Source organism: Trichoderma evansii (genome assembly GCF_050947405.1).
Source record: "Trichoderma evansii strain SZMC 28006 chromosome Unknown GGI43scaffold_22, whole genome shotgun sequence".
Taxonomy (NCBI): Eukaryota; Fungi; Ascomycota; class Sordariomycetes; order Hypocreales; family Hypocreaceae; genus Trichoderma; species Trichoderma evansii.
The window spans coordinates 184599-201775 of NW_028145184.1; the positions used below are offsets into that span (position 1 = coordinate 184599).

The 17177-nt window shown below is 43.6% G+C and overlaps 4 protein-coding genes across 4 annotated transcripts; 2 read left to right on the forward strand and 2 right to left on the reverse strand.

Annotated features, from left to right (window-relative positions):
• Positions 1-301: 301 nt before the first annotated feature.
• On the forward strand, positions 302-2092 carry GGI43DRAFT_195103 (glycoside hydrolase family 99 protein). The gene is made up of 5 exons (XM_083199999.1): positions 302-608; positions 665-879; positions 948-1387; positions 1454-1650; positions 1711-2092. The coding sequence occupies exons 1-5, from the start codon at positions 413-415 to the stop codon at positions 1851-1853; spliced, it is 1191 nt and encodes a 396-aa protein (XP_083057235.1). The 5' UTR covers positions 302-412; the 3' UTR covers positions 1854-2092.
• A 1-nt stretch (position 2093) lies between these two features.
• On the reverse strand, positions 2094-3471 carry GGI43DRAFT_195117 (uncharacterized protein). The gene has a single exon (XM_083200000.1). It carries the CDS (start codon positions 3254-3256, stop codon positions 2186-2188), a length of 1071 nt encoding a protein of 356 aa, XP_083057236.1. The 5' UTR covers positions 3257-3471; the 3' UTR covers positions 2094-2185.
• Positions 3472-5648: 2177 nt separating this feature from the next.
• On the forward strand, positions 5649-12490 carry GGI43DRAFT_430173 (tetratricopeptide repeat protein; the record flags this gene model as incomplete). Its single annotated transcript, XM_083209217.1, has 9 exons — positions 5649-5673; positions 5785-6542; positions 6618-7221; positions 7274-8238; positions 8273-8596; positions 8633-11991; positions 12022-12166; positions 12200-12355; positions 12392-12490. 9 exons carry the CDS (start codon positions 5649-5651, stop codon positions 12488-12490), a joined length of 6435 nt encoding a protein of 2144 aa, XP_083057237.1.
• A 1076-nt stretch (positions 12491-13566) lies between these two features.
• Positions 13567-16181, reverse strand: GGI43DRAFT_195164 (major facilitator superfamily domain-containing protein). The gene is made up of 10 exons (XM_083200002.1): positions 15703-16181; positions 15505-15641; positions 15347-15429; positions 15178-15275; positions 15005-15125; positions 14564-14942; positions 14372-14502; positions 13974-14310; positions 13816-13918; positions 13567-13754 (listed from the first exon to the last, which is right to left on the reverse strand). The coding sequence occupies exons 1-10, from the start codon at positions 15839-15841 to the stop codon at positions 13684-13686; spliced, it is 1599 nt and encodes a 532-aa protein (XP_083057238.1). The 5' UTR covers positions 15842-16181; the 3' UTR covers positions 13567-13683.
• Positions 16182-17177: the final 996 nt, after the last annotated feature.

The window sequence follows — 17177 nt, forward strand, 5'->3', positions numbered from 1 at the left end:
GACCTTCAAATTTGGGCAAAGCACATAAAAACCATGAGAATTCTAACAATAGTAGTGTCGTCATATATCTCCCGACTCTATTTGGCTTAGGATCAGTATGAAATAATTGGTTCTTCGATCCGTGCAGCATACTAAGGCTAATCTACTCAGCTATTCATAAGACCTAATGTGCCTCTTTTATGGATGTGATATCACGAGAGAAATGCAAGCTAACTCCCCAGGGAAGCTCAACGTATCTCCACTGCGGACTGACCGTCGCTACTCCGTGTTTTCCCCTGATCCAGGAGAGATATCTCCGTACGTCTGCTACTCGACTATTTAACGTTGTCGTTTCACTCAAATCTTTGTTTGTTATAACGACTCACTCAAATGCTACATCAGAACTGAGTTTGTTTATAAGACAATTACAGGAATGCGTGCTCAGTGGCTCTTCATTTCTGCGCTCTCTGCGGCTGCTGAGGCAATTGTGCCTCGAGCTGCAGCAGCCGTTGACGCTTCAACGATCCAGGGCAAATATATGTTTGGCTACCAAGGCTGGTTCCGTTCTCCAAACAAAGGGCTTAACACGCACTGGTCTGCCAATGGTGGAGTACCAGGGCCTGGAAATGGTATGCTAACTCACTTCTCAGAACTGAAAAGCCTTTTTTACTTAGAATAACTTCAGCCGTATTTGACTTCTTCCCTGACATAAGTGCGTATCCACCTGAGTGTCTTTTCGATACCGAATTCAAGTTTGCGAATGGAACAACTGCCAAGTTATACGACAACACTTGTGCTGGAGTGGTAGATCTGCATTTTAAATGGATGCAGCAATATGGCATTGATGGCGTGTTCGTTCAGCGCTTTTATAGCGCTATGAGCGATGCTACATTCCTAACAGTTAGTATTTCAACTTTTAATTATGGTAAAAAAAAATTTCACAAGTACAAGTATCTAAAAGATGTTAGGTTTTGGACCTTGTACAAGCTTCTGCTGAGAAATACGGTCGCGTTTTCGCCGTCGAATATGATCTGAGCGGTGGGAATTCGTCACAAGCAAGTGTTACCAATAACGTCATACCAGATTACGTCAACAACATCAAAAAATACACCCAGTCTCCTGCATATGTTCATCAAGACGGCAAACCGGTTGTCATGGCCTTCGGATTTGGCGTTGCTGGCCGCGATTTAAGCGCATCGGACGCGTTTAACTTGGTCAGAGACCTGCAGGCAGAGCCAGCCTATGTTATCCTGGGAACTACTAATAACTGGGCTGCTGATGTTCGCAATAACAATGGTTTGGTAAATACCTATAAATTGGCCGATGCGATCAGTCCCTGGACTGTAGGCGCCTATACCGATGCTGGATATCTGAGCTATAATTTTCACTGGCAACAAAATGACACAACGTATGCTGTACTATTTGAACTTTTTGAAGCTACTATTGACTGTCTAACTCTTTTCAATTATCTTAGATTAACTGAATCACTTGGTAAGGGCTATGTGCCGGTGGCGTGGCCGGGTACCTCAAACTACCACCTCACCAACAAAACCGCCAATCTCGACTATTTCCCACGATACAATGGGAGCTTTTATGAGCTTCAGGTCAATACTGTCATGAAACAGAATCCGCTATTTATTTATACTGCCATGTTTGATGAAGTCAATGAAGGTGAGTAATAAATTGCGTTGTATTTGAAGAGGATGCAGGATCTAATGACTTATGGCGTAGGTACTGGGTCGTATGCTTGCCTCAAAACCAACCAACTACCGACTAATGAGATATTTGTTGGGCTGGACAACGATTTTACATCGACAAATCACTACTTCGAACTCGCTCAGCAGTTAGCCACCTCATATAGAGCGCTGCAGTGAATTTATTGAGCGGTAGCGAATTTCTTAAAATTGCATATGCGTATATAATACGCATGAGAGGTGGATGCGCAATAGTTTCTTCTTTTTGCTCTTTTCACTCGGCATTTCATTCTTTGTCTCTCATATTCCCACATGTTACCATATGTTCTGTGAATATTAATTAACAACCTCTTTAAAATTGCGGATCCGAGCAGTGGGAGATAGAAATGATAAATGATGTATTATTACTTCAAACATTTACTGAGTGCAAGTATGAATATAAGTATACAGAGTCTAGATATCTAAATATTGTGATGTTAATTTGACAAGATGTCAATATTTTTCTTAAACATTCATCCTTTTACAATAGTCGATGTATATGTCCAGTCCTTGTCGTCGATGACGAAGAACAGATCTGAATTTGGCATGTGGGACAAAGTGTCCCCATCGTGAGGCCAGGTAACGCCATACAGATCACCATAATTCCGCTTTTGAGAATCACGAATCCATTGGAATCCCCAGTAAGACTGCCCCTTGTTATCGCGGATGATGTCCAAAGCTTTTTGAAGTTCGTTATCCAATGCATTTCCAATCTTTATGCCTAGATAGCTGCATTTCCACCCGTGCATCTTAAGCACAGGCGTATGCTTATCGTCGGCAAGATTATGGACTGATAGGCTCGGACTTATTTGGTCGCTTTCTCCTTGGACTAACTGAAGAACAGCATCATTCTTAAAATTAAATGAGCATTTCTCAAAAAGCTCTTTGCCATGGTTTTCCTTTTTCTGCGGATAGTAATCCACTAGCTTCCCAGAAGTGTCGAATATAATGGCGGATCCTGGTTCAGGAATATCTTTCCAATCTGTTGATTTGGACAAAGCACCGAATGGCGTTATACCACGAATTGTCAAATACCTTCGATGGGCCAAGTTATGCGCACCAGTGACATTAAAGGTAAAGTAGTCCTTTTTCTCATTGGAATCACCACCAATAATCTTTCCCACGTAGTTGATGTCTAGTGAGCATTCCTTCTCGTATTGAGTGACTTTGACCTGTGTTCCGTGGATCTGGACGTGGAAGAGGATAATGATACCACTTTTTCCCTTATCAACAGGCCATTTGAGAACGTCATTGAAGAAAAGTACCCTGCTGACTATATCGGAACTCTGAGGTGCGTAAAAATTATGGAAAGGCGATTGACTCGACAGATACAGGCCTCCAAGGCCCACTAGCAGGTGGGCCGCGGGTGCTGTGGCACCAGAGGCCAAGCCGAGAATAGAAAGGAAAAGGCCCCCAGCAGCCACTGCCTTGCCATAAGCTTCGCTGGAGTCTCTGTCCACTATGGAACAGAAGACTATTTCTTTGCGGTCATTGATAAGAGTAATCGTGTTGTCAGTATTGTGGACGAGAGGAGGAAGAGACATCGTGCCGGGTAAATTGTGCACAGTATTGGTAAAGGGCGTCGGCTGGGGCTACGCAGCTGGTAAGCCTAGATGTTCCAGACAGGCGATACTCGACATCTGGTTGCACGACGATTGCATATCACGTCTAATAAATACTTTTCAGTTAAGACTCATACGTTGGATTTTCAGGGCAGCGTAAAGACTATAGCGCTGTCGAGATGAGCTGGTTACATGCATGTTAGCAGCAAAGTTGCTCCTGTGGCTAGCTGAGCCTGCAGCCGCGCTGTAACCAGACGCAGCCTGACTTCGTCGGTCTTACCCGCGGTGCAGGATATCTCTACCGTTCTGATCGACTCTAAAGCCCTATTTCAACTCCGCTGTAATACTCTTTATCTCTTGCCACGACCACGATGTAAGTAAAGTATGTGCACGCTGCGCCTGTTGCGAGCTGAGGGTGCTGATGCCCTTTATGTTCGTTTCAGCCAGCCTCCTACCGGAAGTATTTCCAAAATGAGTATATCAAACGAAAAGAGGGGAGCGGATGTCTACGGATGGACCTGCTATTGGCTAATGGAATGGAATAACAAGAGCCGCTTCCTGCATCATCCGCAAAAGCTGAAATATCGCAGACAATTAGCCGGTTGGATTACTCGCATGTATGCAGGTGGCAGCAAATTGTCTGCGATTCAAGATCATTGCCATCGCCTACCCTCTGTGGCTGGCTGAAGACTCTCCAATTAGGGAGCTGGTCGAAATACCATTTTTCCTCATTGAACTAAATAAATGGGCATCTATCCGGATTTTTCGCCGAGTGATAACTACCTGAACGCGCTTTGTCAATCAGAGTTCTGTGATCGTGCTAACTGAATTGTAGGGATATGACAAACCCAAGTCCTCTAAGACAGCCGCCACTAAACCAGCATCCTTAGAGATCTCGATGAATTGAGTGTCCAACTATTCCACTAGCTAGATACAGAGTAGTGAAAGCCCTATAAGCATTGACAAAGATGACGGGTGAGGTGTTGCGATTGAATCCATAAAAACACCCCGTACACAGCATCGGTATCACATCACCAATATCCGAGAGCCTGATTTTTCTCCCTCGCGTATTGTAACAGTAAGCAAAGCAGCTCGGTTTTCAGCTACGGCTGATCAGGCCGTGCCGAACAGGCTGCAGCTGAACAAATCGTCCAGGATGATCCTCATAGCGCCACATGAATAAGCCGTTGCAAATTCAGAACATTAATTATACTATAATTTATGAAGAACTGCATCCGATGGCAATGAACTACGACGCAGCGGCCTTGTACTCTCTCCTAGTAAAGCTCTCTCACTTCTGCTATACCGTGTTACAGAAAAAAGAGCATATGAGTACACAATATTAGCCAATAAAGGATGCCTCAAAAGGCTACTATGACCAATAATAGCTCGACACATTTGTTCAAGACAGAGCACCCTGTGTTATAGTTCCACGTAGCCCAAGGCCGCAGCTCTGCGGCCAGACCGAAGCCGTCGAAGCCGGGATTTATGCGGGGCGGTAGTGAGCAATGCGGCTGAATAATGGAGTGCAAAAGCTTAATGTAGTCATGTACAATGCTGCTTCTAGCTTTTATATACAAAGTGTCCCAATAAAAGGATGTTTGATGTATCGCATTTAGTAGTTTAAGAATAAATTTTGCGTACAGCTATTAGCATGTCCATTTTATAGAGCAGCGAGAGCTGGTATATAGGCTCGTTTTAAATGCTTAGATGGATTATATAATTTTTTTCTCTAGCATAACGAAGGTGAAAAGTTACGATTGTAATAAGAAATTTCTGATGTGAGAGAGGTTAGACAAGTTGCAAATCTCTCTTATGCGTTGAACGCATTAAACGTATTCCAATGTTATGAAGCAGTCTCTACTTTACCCGAAGTAGATGAGTTCGGTCTCGATGCAAGTCTCAGTTGACAACAGCAAGAAAGCAGGCTCTATCCATGCTCAATTGGTTTAACAGTCTTCTTATCTCACAGCCGCGTCGGAGACAGTATCCACTCACCCGTATGCAATGCTACACGCCAATGCGGTCTATTCCGGGCTGAGCCGCATGCGATAACCAATACAAGAGATTCTCGGTGTGGCCTCGTGGGGTTGTGGCTAAGTAGAGAGTCTAGATTGAGATTGGCAACCATATGGCTAATATATATCTTCGGGCGTGGTATTTGGAATACTGAACCGTCTCTATGCTCAGTAGCCCCAAAGGAAAAGTAAAAGCAAATTATATATAAATCGTTGTGCATCTTTCCCAGATATATCTCCAATCTTCCTCTATATTCGTCTTAAATAGCGCTGCTGAGACGACTTCTTCACTTCAAGTCCCTGATTTGTATCTATCCAGGGCTGAAAACCATACCGATATCACCTTACAACTCAGCATGTTCAAGAGCTTTGCTAATAAAGGTATGTTAGCACATTTATTAAACAATTTTTTCTGTTATACAAAATTTCTCACTATTATTTCCCTGAGAATTTGTACTACAAGCACTAAGCTAACTTCTTGAATTTTATTAGGAAAGAAAAAGAACAGAACCGCTGACTCTACAGCTAACGAAACCGCCAGCATAAATTCTACAGCAAGCGGATCAAATCTATCACAAACTGTGATAACCCCTACAGTTCCTCGACGAGCTGCCACCATGGAACCTAATAAGTCTCGTGGCCTGGTAGTATCACATAATCCCCCTGAACCTGTAGTATCGACTACACCAGGGTCCTCGGATAACATCGCAATAATCTCTCAAGTGTCGTCACCTCAACACACCAACAATCACGATGACGTTATAACAAAGACTATCACGAGTTCCATCGGTAATAAAACCGTCACCTCCACTAAGATTGCTACTACTATTATATCGACGGAAGTGGTGGAGAACGGAACATTTAAGATAAAAACGTTGTTGACTAAGGCTAAATTCCGCTCTAAGCCCTCTCCCAAGCCCAAAGTTACTCATATTACTCTGGAATACTACCTTGAAAGCATTTCAAATGAGCGGCTTCGTCGGATGCCTGGTCGAGGCAGCGCCTGGGATCGTGCTCTCCACGCTGCGCAATTCTTTGGGCTCAACATTTCGGATTTTGGAGACAAGATCAATACTTTCGTTAATGCAGAAACGCTTAATATTCTTGCTGATGAAGCGAGAATCAACACTTTAGCTAGAGAAGGCAATGATCAAGAGGTTATCTCTAACGGACAGATAAATAATGTCTCTATCAACAGCACAGCTAATTTAACTACCACTGCTCTTACGGCTACTCACTCATTACTAGAGGTGTATCTCACGGACCAAAAGCATCACTGTCATCTCAAACGATTGCTAATATTATATAATTTTAAATATCTTTAGATTGGTTATACGCAGGCTGATGCTCTTTTACCAACCTTTTCTATACTTTACGAAATTTCCATCTTTTTCACGGACATTATCCGAGTATACGATCTAGAGCAGCCTTCGCAAGTAATTTTCAATGCTACAATCCACACTTTTCACAATTTGATAGTCTTTCTCAACGGCATGAGAACATTATATCAACAAAAAATCAGCAACTTGAAGCCGGGCTCATTAGAGCCTCTTGAATTTGGCTCTGACTTCAGAACAAAAGTTGAACAGATATGGCGCTTCAAAGAGACACTCTCCAATGAAATATGGAAGCAAAAGCTCGAAGCGAAGGGTCTCTCTCTAAATATCAACCTGCTTCGATCCAAGCTTCAGCAAAATAGGGGTCACTATATTCCTAACCGCGTATTTGAAAAGGCTAATCATTATGCCAACATATCGACTGAAGTCGGCTACTGGTTGAAGAATATTCTTGCCGATGACAATAGTGGCCAGATCATCTGTGTCACTGGCGGCAAATCTAGTGGTAAGACATTCCTCGCTGGATGGATAGAGGAAAGACTTGCTAGACCTATCAATGTCACATCCAATCATGTTATTCGATACAATTTTCGTGAGTAATTCCACTTCCTTGAATTAAACTATTGCTAATGAAACGATCATAGCATACGATCTACCAAATGAACCAAAGCCTAGTGCATTTTTAAAGAACATTTTATTCAAACTACTCGAGGAAAATGTCGGTAACATCGACGTATATAAAAGTATCGTAAAAGCTTTTGAGCAACACTTTGCTGAAGCGGATTCTGAACCAACAGAGCTTTTACTTTGGCAGGCTCTTCATGACTCACTTAAAGCTATTCGCATCAAACATGCGTCTATAATCATAATTTTGGATGGATACGAAGGAATTGCGGGCGATGACGCCGAGTTCTACAAAAAGCTCCAAGCCTGCGTCTATGGGCTCTCACATATCCGCGTCGTTACATTTTCCCGCTCAATTCCCGAGAATATCCGAGAATACGAATATGTGATTCCTCATTTTAAAGTTGAGAAAGATATCGAAACTTACTTTTTTGAATCACTTTCTCAGTCTTATATTTTCAACAGTTTGTGCTCTGCGGATCGCGAAGAGCTTTTCAAAACGTTCATGAACAAAGCCAAAGGAAACTGGCTCTGGGCCTTTTATGCTGCTCAGTTCTTGTCTAAAGAGCAGTCGAAGAGCACGCTTCTAAAAGCTGGTCACGATATGGAACCGAATATACTGCCCAAGATTATGAAGAGTCTTGAGTGTGATGAACGGCCTTTGAGAAATCACTCCTTGAAGTGTCTTTTGTCCACAATGCTTGTGGTCACACGCTCACTCACCATAGCTGAGGCCGCACAGATTCTTTCCATTGATCTTCATAGGCACATGAAGTCGGTGTCTCCTACTCCTTTTGAAGTTGCTGCACTCATCTTCGATTCTTGCCATGGACTAGTCATCATTAGAGACGGCTATGTTCATTTTCGCACTAAAACAGTCCGCGTATTCATGAAATCGCAACTTGGAAGAGTCTTATTGCCGGCTGAGACAGAAGCGCATCGGCAATTAACATTATCAATGCTTTTGTACATTATCAATGCTTTTGTACGCCAAAATTAACTTGAAAGGAGATACGGAGTTGACTATGGACGCACTGCATAATGGTATTGCTCTGTCTACTATCTCGGCTGATTCATTGCTCGAGTATGTTGTAGAGAATTGGATTGCGCACTTTCAAAGGTCTGATTTGTCTGAGTCTGAGGTTATGCATGTTTTCCCTGGATCCATTACACTGATCCTCCTCGAAAGGACCTGTTGGAACAGAGTATATACAAAAGAGCAACTCTTCTTGAATCATAACCTCGCTCTCCAAATCAGGCAGGCATGCTTCGGTGAACATACTGTAGTGCTTCATGCTTTAATTACTCTTGGATACGTTTATCTCGGTGCTTTTGGCTCAAATGTTGATGCTGCATGGTACTTTTACATGGCAGCCAAGCTTGGAGAAAAGATTTTGACAGCAAAGTCCGCCATTGTGTATAGGTGTGTGAGCCATTTCTTCGACTACACGGCAACACTAGACTTTGCCAGCAGGATTAAAATCACCACTATTCACAACAAAGAGAAAGTCGATATTGTCGAGTGTTATGTTCAAATGATTCAGCTAGCGATCAAAATTGACCAGAACAAGCATGGATATTCCAGCGATCAAGTAATATCCTGGTATAAGAAGCTCACAAAACTTTACATTGACATAAAAGAAGAAGAACGTGTCATTGACGTTTACAAACAACTGTATACCGCCACAGTTTCTAGACACGGCAGCGAGTCAGAACAAGCAAAGGGGGTTTATAGGTACTTTGTTACCTTGGATATCGTGTTCAATGACCCGTCAGTTGACAGAGTTGGTGAATTGGAGCAGTTAATCTTTGGAATTGGCAAAGAGTTCACTGATTACCTTTGCATCAAAAATTGGCTCTGGCTGGCCAATACGTTCGAACGATGCAAGCATCTTTTCGAGGCTGAAAGACTTTACGTGAGCCTTTGGCAAAGTATTAGCATTATCTGTGACCAAGAATCTGACGTGAATATCAATTCGATCAAAATTGATGTTGCGTTAGAATATGTCAAGTTTCTTCGCAGACAAGGTCGTAAGAAAGATGTCAATAGCATTCTCATCTGTCTTTACACAGAATACAAAGAGTACAAAGAGTACAAAGAGTACAGTGAACGTACCACCAACGGTGAATCCGAGGAATCTGAAGCAGTAATCAAGTACATCACGCGAATCAGAGAGGTTGCGGAAGAGTGTAGAGCTACTGGCTTGGCTATTATCGCCGTTTCCATTCTGAAGAATGTATGGCGTTTATTCAGCAGCAAAGGATACAATAAAGAAACTCAGAATACCGCAAATCTTATTACTGAAGTGATTCAAGAGATCACAGAGACAACAATTACCACAAGAACGACAACGACAACCACCGTCACTGAGTCGACAGAAAAAGTAGTGAAAGAGGTATTTGAGTATCTCGTGGATCAATACCAACATAATGAGTCTGATATAAGTGTATTTTCGGCATCGAAGGCACTGATAAACGTATACAATCAACAGAAAAATTGGCGCGATGCTGAGGAGACGCTTAAGAAGACGTTACAATCTACTTGGAGTGAAATTTTGATCGCAGGCTCTGAGATAAAGCTCCCTCAATACTTAATTGAAGAATGTTTAGACCTTGCACACCGTTTGGCGGATTGTTACTCGACCCAGGGGCTCTTTTCTATGGCCGAGGAAATTCACTCGCAAATTTTTGCTGCTTGCAGTGCCCTGAAGCTAGAAGATAATCTCCGTACCAAATCCAGCCCTCTTACAGGAGCCGAACTTTATAAAGCAGCCACGGATAGCTTAGTTGCGTTCTACGAAGAGCATCATCGCCATACAGAAGCTATTAATATCCACATCAAAGTGCTGGATAAATATGAGAAAGAACTAGGCACAAAGCATGAATCGACTATCAAGACACTCTATTTGTTAGCAGATCGTTATGTGACTCTTGGCCATGAGGAGGCATACGTTTATTATGAGAGGATCATAAATGTGCTTAATGAAGGTCTCGATTATTGTCACCATGAGGCATTCAGGGCTGCTTTGGCTCTCAGCAAGCATTATGATGCCCGCAGCTTCTGGGACAAGCTACATGTTATCTGTAAAGTTTTATGGGTAGCTATCATCCGATATCATGGAGAATTGGCGATCGAGGGAGAATATAAGATTGAAGCGGAGACAATCGCCTCAGTCTATGAAAAATACGCGTATGTGTTGGATTTTCATACCAAGGCCGAATTCTCCAAACGATATGACGTCGCTGTTGAGTACAGAGACATGATTACCAAAATCAGCAATAATGAGGCCTTGATAGTCAAAACACTTATTGCTTTGGCCAAGATATGCGAAACACACAGAGATTACTATCAAGTTTCTGTAAACGCCTACGAAGAAGCACTTAAGAAGGTTACTACAGACACCAAGGTCATCACAAACATAACTGTTCACACAATCAAGAAGCTTTTATCAAGGATGTATGTGACAATGGTTAAGGAGTCACAAAAAACAGAATTTGAACCAGAGCATGCCATCGCTATCACACTCGAAACCTACCATAAGCATAAAGATGAGTTCAAAACTAACCTCGATCAAACTATGGTTTATCTGAAGAATGTTATACTCTTATATCAAAGGTTTAAGGCTCCTGAGCGCATTTACCAATTTCTAGAGGAAGAAATTAAATATGTTATAAATATCGCTACCGTGAATATCGATCTCTTCCGCGCTGCTCATGAGTTTGCTACCCTCTTTGCCATGGCAGACTTAACGCAGAAAGGCAAAGATTTTCTTCATAAGATGCGCAAATCAATCACTCATGGACATAAACATTCCCATGAAGACACTCAACCTGATCTAGAGTCTCAGATGAAGAAGGTCGTCTTTATTTTCTTGATCGTCTTCGCCCATGGTCTTGAACAGCCCCTCGAGAAACTTTCCTACTCCAAAGTCATGACTGAAAATGTTCTAGAGTTTTTACTACTTGAGAAGTATTCACAAAAGATTAAAGAAGAAGCCAAAGTAGAGGTATTGCTGGAATATGGCGCAAAGCTGCGTCATTTCTGGAAAATTCACGAGCGTCATGAATTTTTTAGCGACCTCGAAGAGGAGCTTATCAAACGCTTCAAAGCGACATTCACTCAATACTTTGAGGCAAACAGCGGCGATGAGATACAAATGTCTTTCTATACCTATCTGATGGAAGAGCTAGGAGAGGATCGACCATCTCTCAAGTTCGATTTTGAAACATTCATGTTACAAGTCGGCAATAGGTTAGTCAAAGACTTATTGGACAAAGATGACTTTGATAAAGCAAATCAAATCAGCTTGTTTATATTTAGGTTCTCCAAAGAAAAGAAGCTATATCATCATGCTGGACGCATCCGCTATGGATGCATTTTGGCTCAATACTTGGTCGGAATAGATGCTTCGCATCCCGACGATGCCGCTTATAGCGATATTTTGCTAAAAACGTCGTTGGAGATTATGGCTGATGTCATCAATGCAATCAACACCTTGGATATTGCTTTTGAAACCCTTCCTTCTGAAGATTTGATTGGTCTTGTCCATCTCCTATACAGGCAAGGCAATTACAAACAGCTTGAGCGCGTACTTTTACCCCTTTGGAGCATGCGAAGCGATCTACCGACCATGTTTGACTCGGAATTTCCGACAATTGCTGAGATTGGCACATGCTTAGTGCATGCGCAGTGTGCGCAGAACCGATGGAATGTGGCTATTGAGACTGTTAGGGAATTGTACTATAATCTACAACGTGGTCTTGGAAGACTTCATCCAGAAACTTTAGCAGTATCCCAGCTGTTCTCAAATGTTTTGGTCACGGCTGCTTCGGGAGGAGACCGCGGCTATGCTTCTTATGCTATGGATCTTCACGAGACAGTATTGACAGAGGTTTACCGCCATTCTGAAAGAGTATATAACGGTTATACTCGCCGCGACATTCAGCTCCTTTCTAAGACAGCGGTGCTTCATTTAGAGCTACTAAAGAAGCTACTATCTCAATTCAAGGACTCTGAGCTAGAGGATATGAACAAACGAGAAAAGACTTACCATGACCTCTCCGCTAAACTAAATGCAGATTTCACATTCGAAGGAATAACGGTAGATTTGCCATCATGGCAATACACTCTACCCGAGACATGGAAATTCGGGGAACAAGAAGAGGAGCGGAATGGCGCTGATACATTGGAGACTTCCCATAGAGAGTGGGTTCTAGCCTCACGCATTTTCTACTAACAGCCTAGCTATACGGATGAGCGCTGAGAGCGCTGAGTTGTTTTATGCATCACGATATCCTACGTACATTTCCTTTGTTATATTCTATTCGTGGTAACAGCTGTTATTGTATAGCGATTTGAGTTATGGGTGTCTTTTCTAAACTTTGCTCTTTCCTATGTTTATCTTACGCTCCTTTTGGCTCAGGGTTAGATATGCGCCGCCTTTCAACCTTTGTATTTCATTACTTTTAAATAGCTGATTGTATTTGTCCGCAAACAAAAAGTATTGTATTGAGACCGAACTCTGACCATGTTCCTACGCTCCCATATATACATAGGGTAAGCCAGTACGTCAAAAAGGCATTTCTTCGATTCATTTCCAAGATAGCTGGAGAATGTTCAACTGTTCAATACTTGTAACTTCCTTAGGGATGTCAATAAACTTTATACAGTCGTGAAAAAGCCATGCGTGGTGTGCCAGCATATTGCCTGAGCGGCAAGTAAAGTGGATCAGGTAAATATTTACAAGCGTAACAGTAGAGAATATCAAAATATCCAGGATATTTGAACTTTATTAGCGGTAAGTATGGGCAATGGCTACATTCTCCCGGATTCTGTATTCGAGCTATCAGCATTATACCTCACGGATAAGGATTTCTGCGGGTCGAGCTGTATTGCTTCATGGTGGGATTAGACAGAAAATAATAAGGCGCTGAAGAACTATTGCGTTTGTAATTGACTAGACATAATATGAATATAGAAAATAAACCTGAGTTACGTTGCAAAGTGTGAAAATATTGCTGTTCAGTACGTGTTTCTCTCGCTATTTATCGTATGGATTCTCGTTAAGTGTCTCGTTTTCAATCAGCACAAATTGAGGAATTACTCTTTTCACGGATTCCTGCGCTGCCACAGTCGCAAAGTGCAGCATGATGTTGGGATGAGTCTCCCTCCACCTCGCATCTGGCACCCATTCTAGACCTCGAGACACGTATATCGCTACCATGATATCGGCTATAGTTAAGTGTACATATGCTTTTTACCTTGATAGAAAACACTATTACGACCTTCAATATCTCAAATACCCATTCAGCAATCAATAGACTATGGTCTTGACCAGGAAATTCCACAAGTAAGACCTACGAGGCATCCATATCACCACCGTAAAGCCTCTGGACAATCCGTCCCCCAATATGATTGGACCAGATCCTTCTACTTTAAAGCCACCTTTGGTATGAAAAACACAAGCGTTAATGCCAACTTAGTGGCGATGATGGGAATAGCTAAGAGTACGGTTTGGTCAGCAACGATTCTGTTTGTATATGTCCCTGGAGAGAGGCATACTCGACACAAGTCGGAAGCTTGCCAGATAGCTTAAGCGCACAGATTCGTGGAGAGGCTGCGGAATGCCCCGAATGCCCGATCTATTTATAATATCCCAGATAACCTGTCACCGTCAGAGATTGCACAAGGAAATAAGATCAAGCCTGCGAATTATTTACCTCGTCTCTTCTTGGGAGATCTTGCAACGCCCCTGTCAAAGTGGCCCTGAAGGCTGAGTGGATGGCAACGGTCGACACAGCTGTTCCAATGATGCTACCGACCTGTTGAGAGAGATAGTATAGGCAGATGGCAGTGCCATGCAAGGAGGGCTCGGTAGACACGGTAAGCCCTGTGAAAGTACATGCCAGTACGATGCCCAGGCTGAGACCCGCGGGCATCGAATAAAGCCACTCCCAGGAGAACTGCTCTGCGGCTCCCCATCGCGCGGCGATGAGCATATAGACCCAGAGGCCAAGGACAGCAGCAGTACTGCACAGATATTTGTACTCATTAGTTCTTTTCGTAGAAGCACTCATTTTAGCACCATTCTTATGCACAAGGGTCAGGTTGGACAGACCTTCGAATAATGATTCCAGCAATTACAGAACCAATCATGAATCCTATTGGCAAAGGAATGATACGCATCGCGGCCTCGGTTAACTCTATGTCGCTAGTCCACAGGAAGTACGGAGAAAGACTCGAGGCATGCTGGCATGATTGATTAACTTTTCTCTTCTACCCTCGGATAGATACGTCAGCGTAGACCTACCGCTTGATAACTGAAGATGAGCAGCATCTGGATAACAAAGTAAAGAGACGATTTAGTCTTGATCAGCGACAGTGGAATCAACGGACGCTCGGCGTAATATGCCTCGAAGAACATAAACACTACCCCGGAAGCAAGCGCGATAAACAAGAGCATCGATGCAGTTACGAATTCGTCCTTGCCAAATAGCTCGATTGACGCCAAAAGACTTGTAATGATCACGGCGAAGCCTGCAATTTCGAAATAGTCGGCCTTGGTCGAGGTCGAAGGCTTCAGCGCTTGGTAGCCGTCATGCTGGTTTACGACAGGTTTTGGAGCTGACCATAGGGCTATGAAGAGGATACCGCAGAAAAGCGCTATAAGAGTTTGAATCAAGAATGACCTGGGTATTTGTTTGTTATCCAGTGCCTCATGCTTGGGAGCAAATAGGTGTCTTGTCCTTACCACCTCCAACTGATTGCGTCGGCAACGAACGCGCCCAAGGGGCCGCCAAACAACTGTCCCGAGATGTTGACGGCGCTGACGAAGCTCCGTATGAAGGCAACCTGGTTGGGTAAAACTCTGTCTGTCACAAACGGTTAGTTTCGACGAGACCATTACTGGCAAGGTCAGCGTACTGGTAATGACCACCGAAACCAGGGCAACCATGCCTGCTCCTCCGAGGCCGGTAATGATCCTACCAGCAATCATCTGCCACACATGGGATGCCGTTCCCCTACAAGTATGTGTTAGGTAACGAGTCTGTTTTTCGGCGCGAGCTACATAAATAGAAAAAAATGATCTCACGATAAAAAAGTCCCAATGCTAAACAGGCAATATGAGATGGCCAACGGCGTCTTGTGTCCATACATGTCGCTGATTTTCCCATACTTTTTTCACGAATCAGCATAAATCTCTGCTCGGTGTTGCGTACGACGCAAAATAGGGAGGGGGTCAGTCTTTACCGCTGGCAGCGCCATGCAATATCCTAGGTTATATCCCGTGAGAATCCACGCATCATATGATACGGCGTCAAAATGCGACGCAATCGTCTCATACGTGACCATCAAAAAAGAATGATCGGCTCCTGCAATGAAAACACCTGTAGGCAGCACTCGCATCAGCGTCGAGAATTCCATTTGGACCAGTTTAGCACATCATACCAACCAGTGCCAGCGCAATTCCCACTATCCGCCGCCACGAGGAGATGGGTGCCTCGTCTATCTCGCTGGCTGCCTCTCGGTCCACATCCTGAACGGCATGCCGCCGGAGGAGCGCCGTTGTCTCCCTAGCCGTACTCATATTGCCTCGTTTGTCCAGTCTACTAAGCTCGTCCAGAGGAATCCGCTAAGGGGCTGATACGTGAGCAAAAGATGTGTATATAAACGTCGCCGGAGACTGACTCTTTATACAAACTTCATCCGAGTCAGGTTCCTGTAGTGGAGACGGCAGAAGCCTTAGATGTTATTTTGTTTCCGGATCTCAGCTCTCGGCTGGGAAGCCACCAGGGGCTCAGTCTCTCTGCGCGGATATATTACTACAAGGTATTCTAAATATTACTACTAGAACCGCCGCTTCAGGTGTCTCTCCTACTGTGCTACTATGGACGTCGTGCGCTAAAGTTTAAGTGTTGTATTAGGTATTATTACTACATGTACACTATTATATTGGTGGTAAAACAACAAATACATGCATTTTATTACATTAGTTACATTAGTACAAGATTTCTTCTTTGATGTTTCAAAATGATATAATAATAATTACAATTAACTGCCATGTAGCACCTCGCAGTGCGAGAGTACCTATGCAATGGCGATCAAACAGTTTACATGTACTCATCGCCAAGCTGGACGTTTGCGGCCGCAATCTCGGCATGCGGCGGGGTTCGTGGGGCATAGAAGATAAGCATATTTTAGTGCCGATGGTCTAGGGGTTACAATTGATCAGTTGTGTTAGTAAAGACCAACTGCATCGAATAGAAAGCCACGTACATCGATAATCAGCACGTCACCCATGTTGCAATCGATGTCAACGGAGAAGCGTTGCTACAGGTCTTGTAGAGCCTCAAGGTCCTCCTCGGGGATCGCTTTGTCCTCCAAGAGATTAGCATACTGTACAAATGTCAGCCAATCAAAATGCAAGAACTCGGGGTGTAGCCACAAACCATTGGGGGCAAGTAAACGACTTCTTCGCCGTCTTCGTTTATCCAAATGTGCGGAGGGTGGATCGTCCTACGGGTCTTGACGTTGATGTACCGAGATCTAAGTGCCCAAGACGGGGATGATTAGTGCTGCCCGGCAGTGACATAGGAGAGTCTCCTTGACTCACCGTGAACAATGTTTCTATTTGTGCCATCGCCGTTAGTGATGAAAAGGCGATCGGTGCCTTGAAGAACGGGTGCCCCAGGTCTTAAATCCACAAGAGCATTCAAAGTCGTATATTTTATGCCGTCACTTACGAATGCTCTGAAAGCTAGTCGAGGCTTGCAAACGTGAGTTGTCTCCCTCTCGGTGCAGACCCTCGCGCTTTTAAATCGCTTATGGGCACTGCCACCAAGCCCGCATCCCCAGACAGCATCTCGCTGCGCGTCATCGAGTTTGAGACGACGAACATGCCGGAGCACGCTCTCCGCCTGCCT

What these genes read in the sequence shown, in the direction of transcription:
- GGI43DRAFT_195103 (XM_083199999.1), top strand. Translation starts at nt 413, where the DNA reads ATGCGTGCTCAGTGGCTCTTCATTTCTGCGCTCTCTGCGGCTGCTGAG. An exon ending in GCGATGCTACATTCCTAACA is followed by an intron (nt 880 to 947) that starts GTTAGTATTTCA and finishes AAAAGATGTTAG; the next exon opens with GTTTTGGACCTTGTACAAGC. An exon ending in TGGCAACAAAATGACACAAC is followed by an intron (nt 1,388 to 1,453) that starts GTATGCTGTACT and finishes CAATTATCTTAG; the next exon opens with ATTAACTGAATCACTTGGTA.
- GGI43DRAFT_195117 (XM_083200000.1), bottom strand. Translation starts at nt 3,256, where the DNA reads ATGTCTCTTCCTCCTCTCGTCCACAATACTGACAACACGATTACTCTT.
- GGI43DRAFT_195164 (XM_083200002.1), bottom strand. Translation starts at nt 15,841, where the DNA reads ATGAGTACGGCTAGGGAGACAACGGCGCTCCTCCGGCGGCATGCCGTT. An exon ending in AGCATTGGGACTTTTTTATC is followed by an intron (nt 15,276 to 15,346) that starts GTGAGATCATTT and finishes ACATACTTGTAG; the next exon opens with GGGAACGGCATCCCATGTGT. An exon ending in ATCTCCCAAGAAGAGACGAG is followed by an intron (nt 13,919 to 13,973) that starts GTAAATAATTCG and finishes TGACGGTGACAG; the next exon opens with GTTATCTGGGATATTATAAA.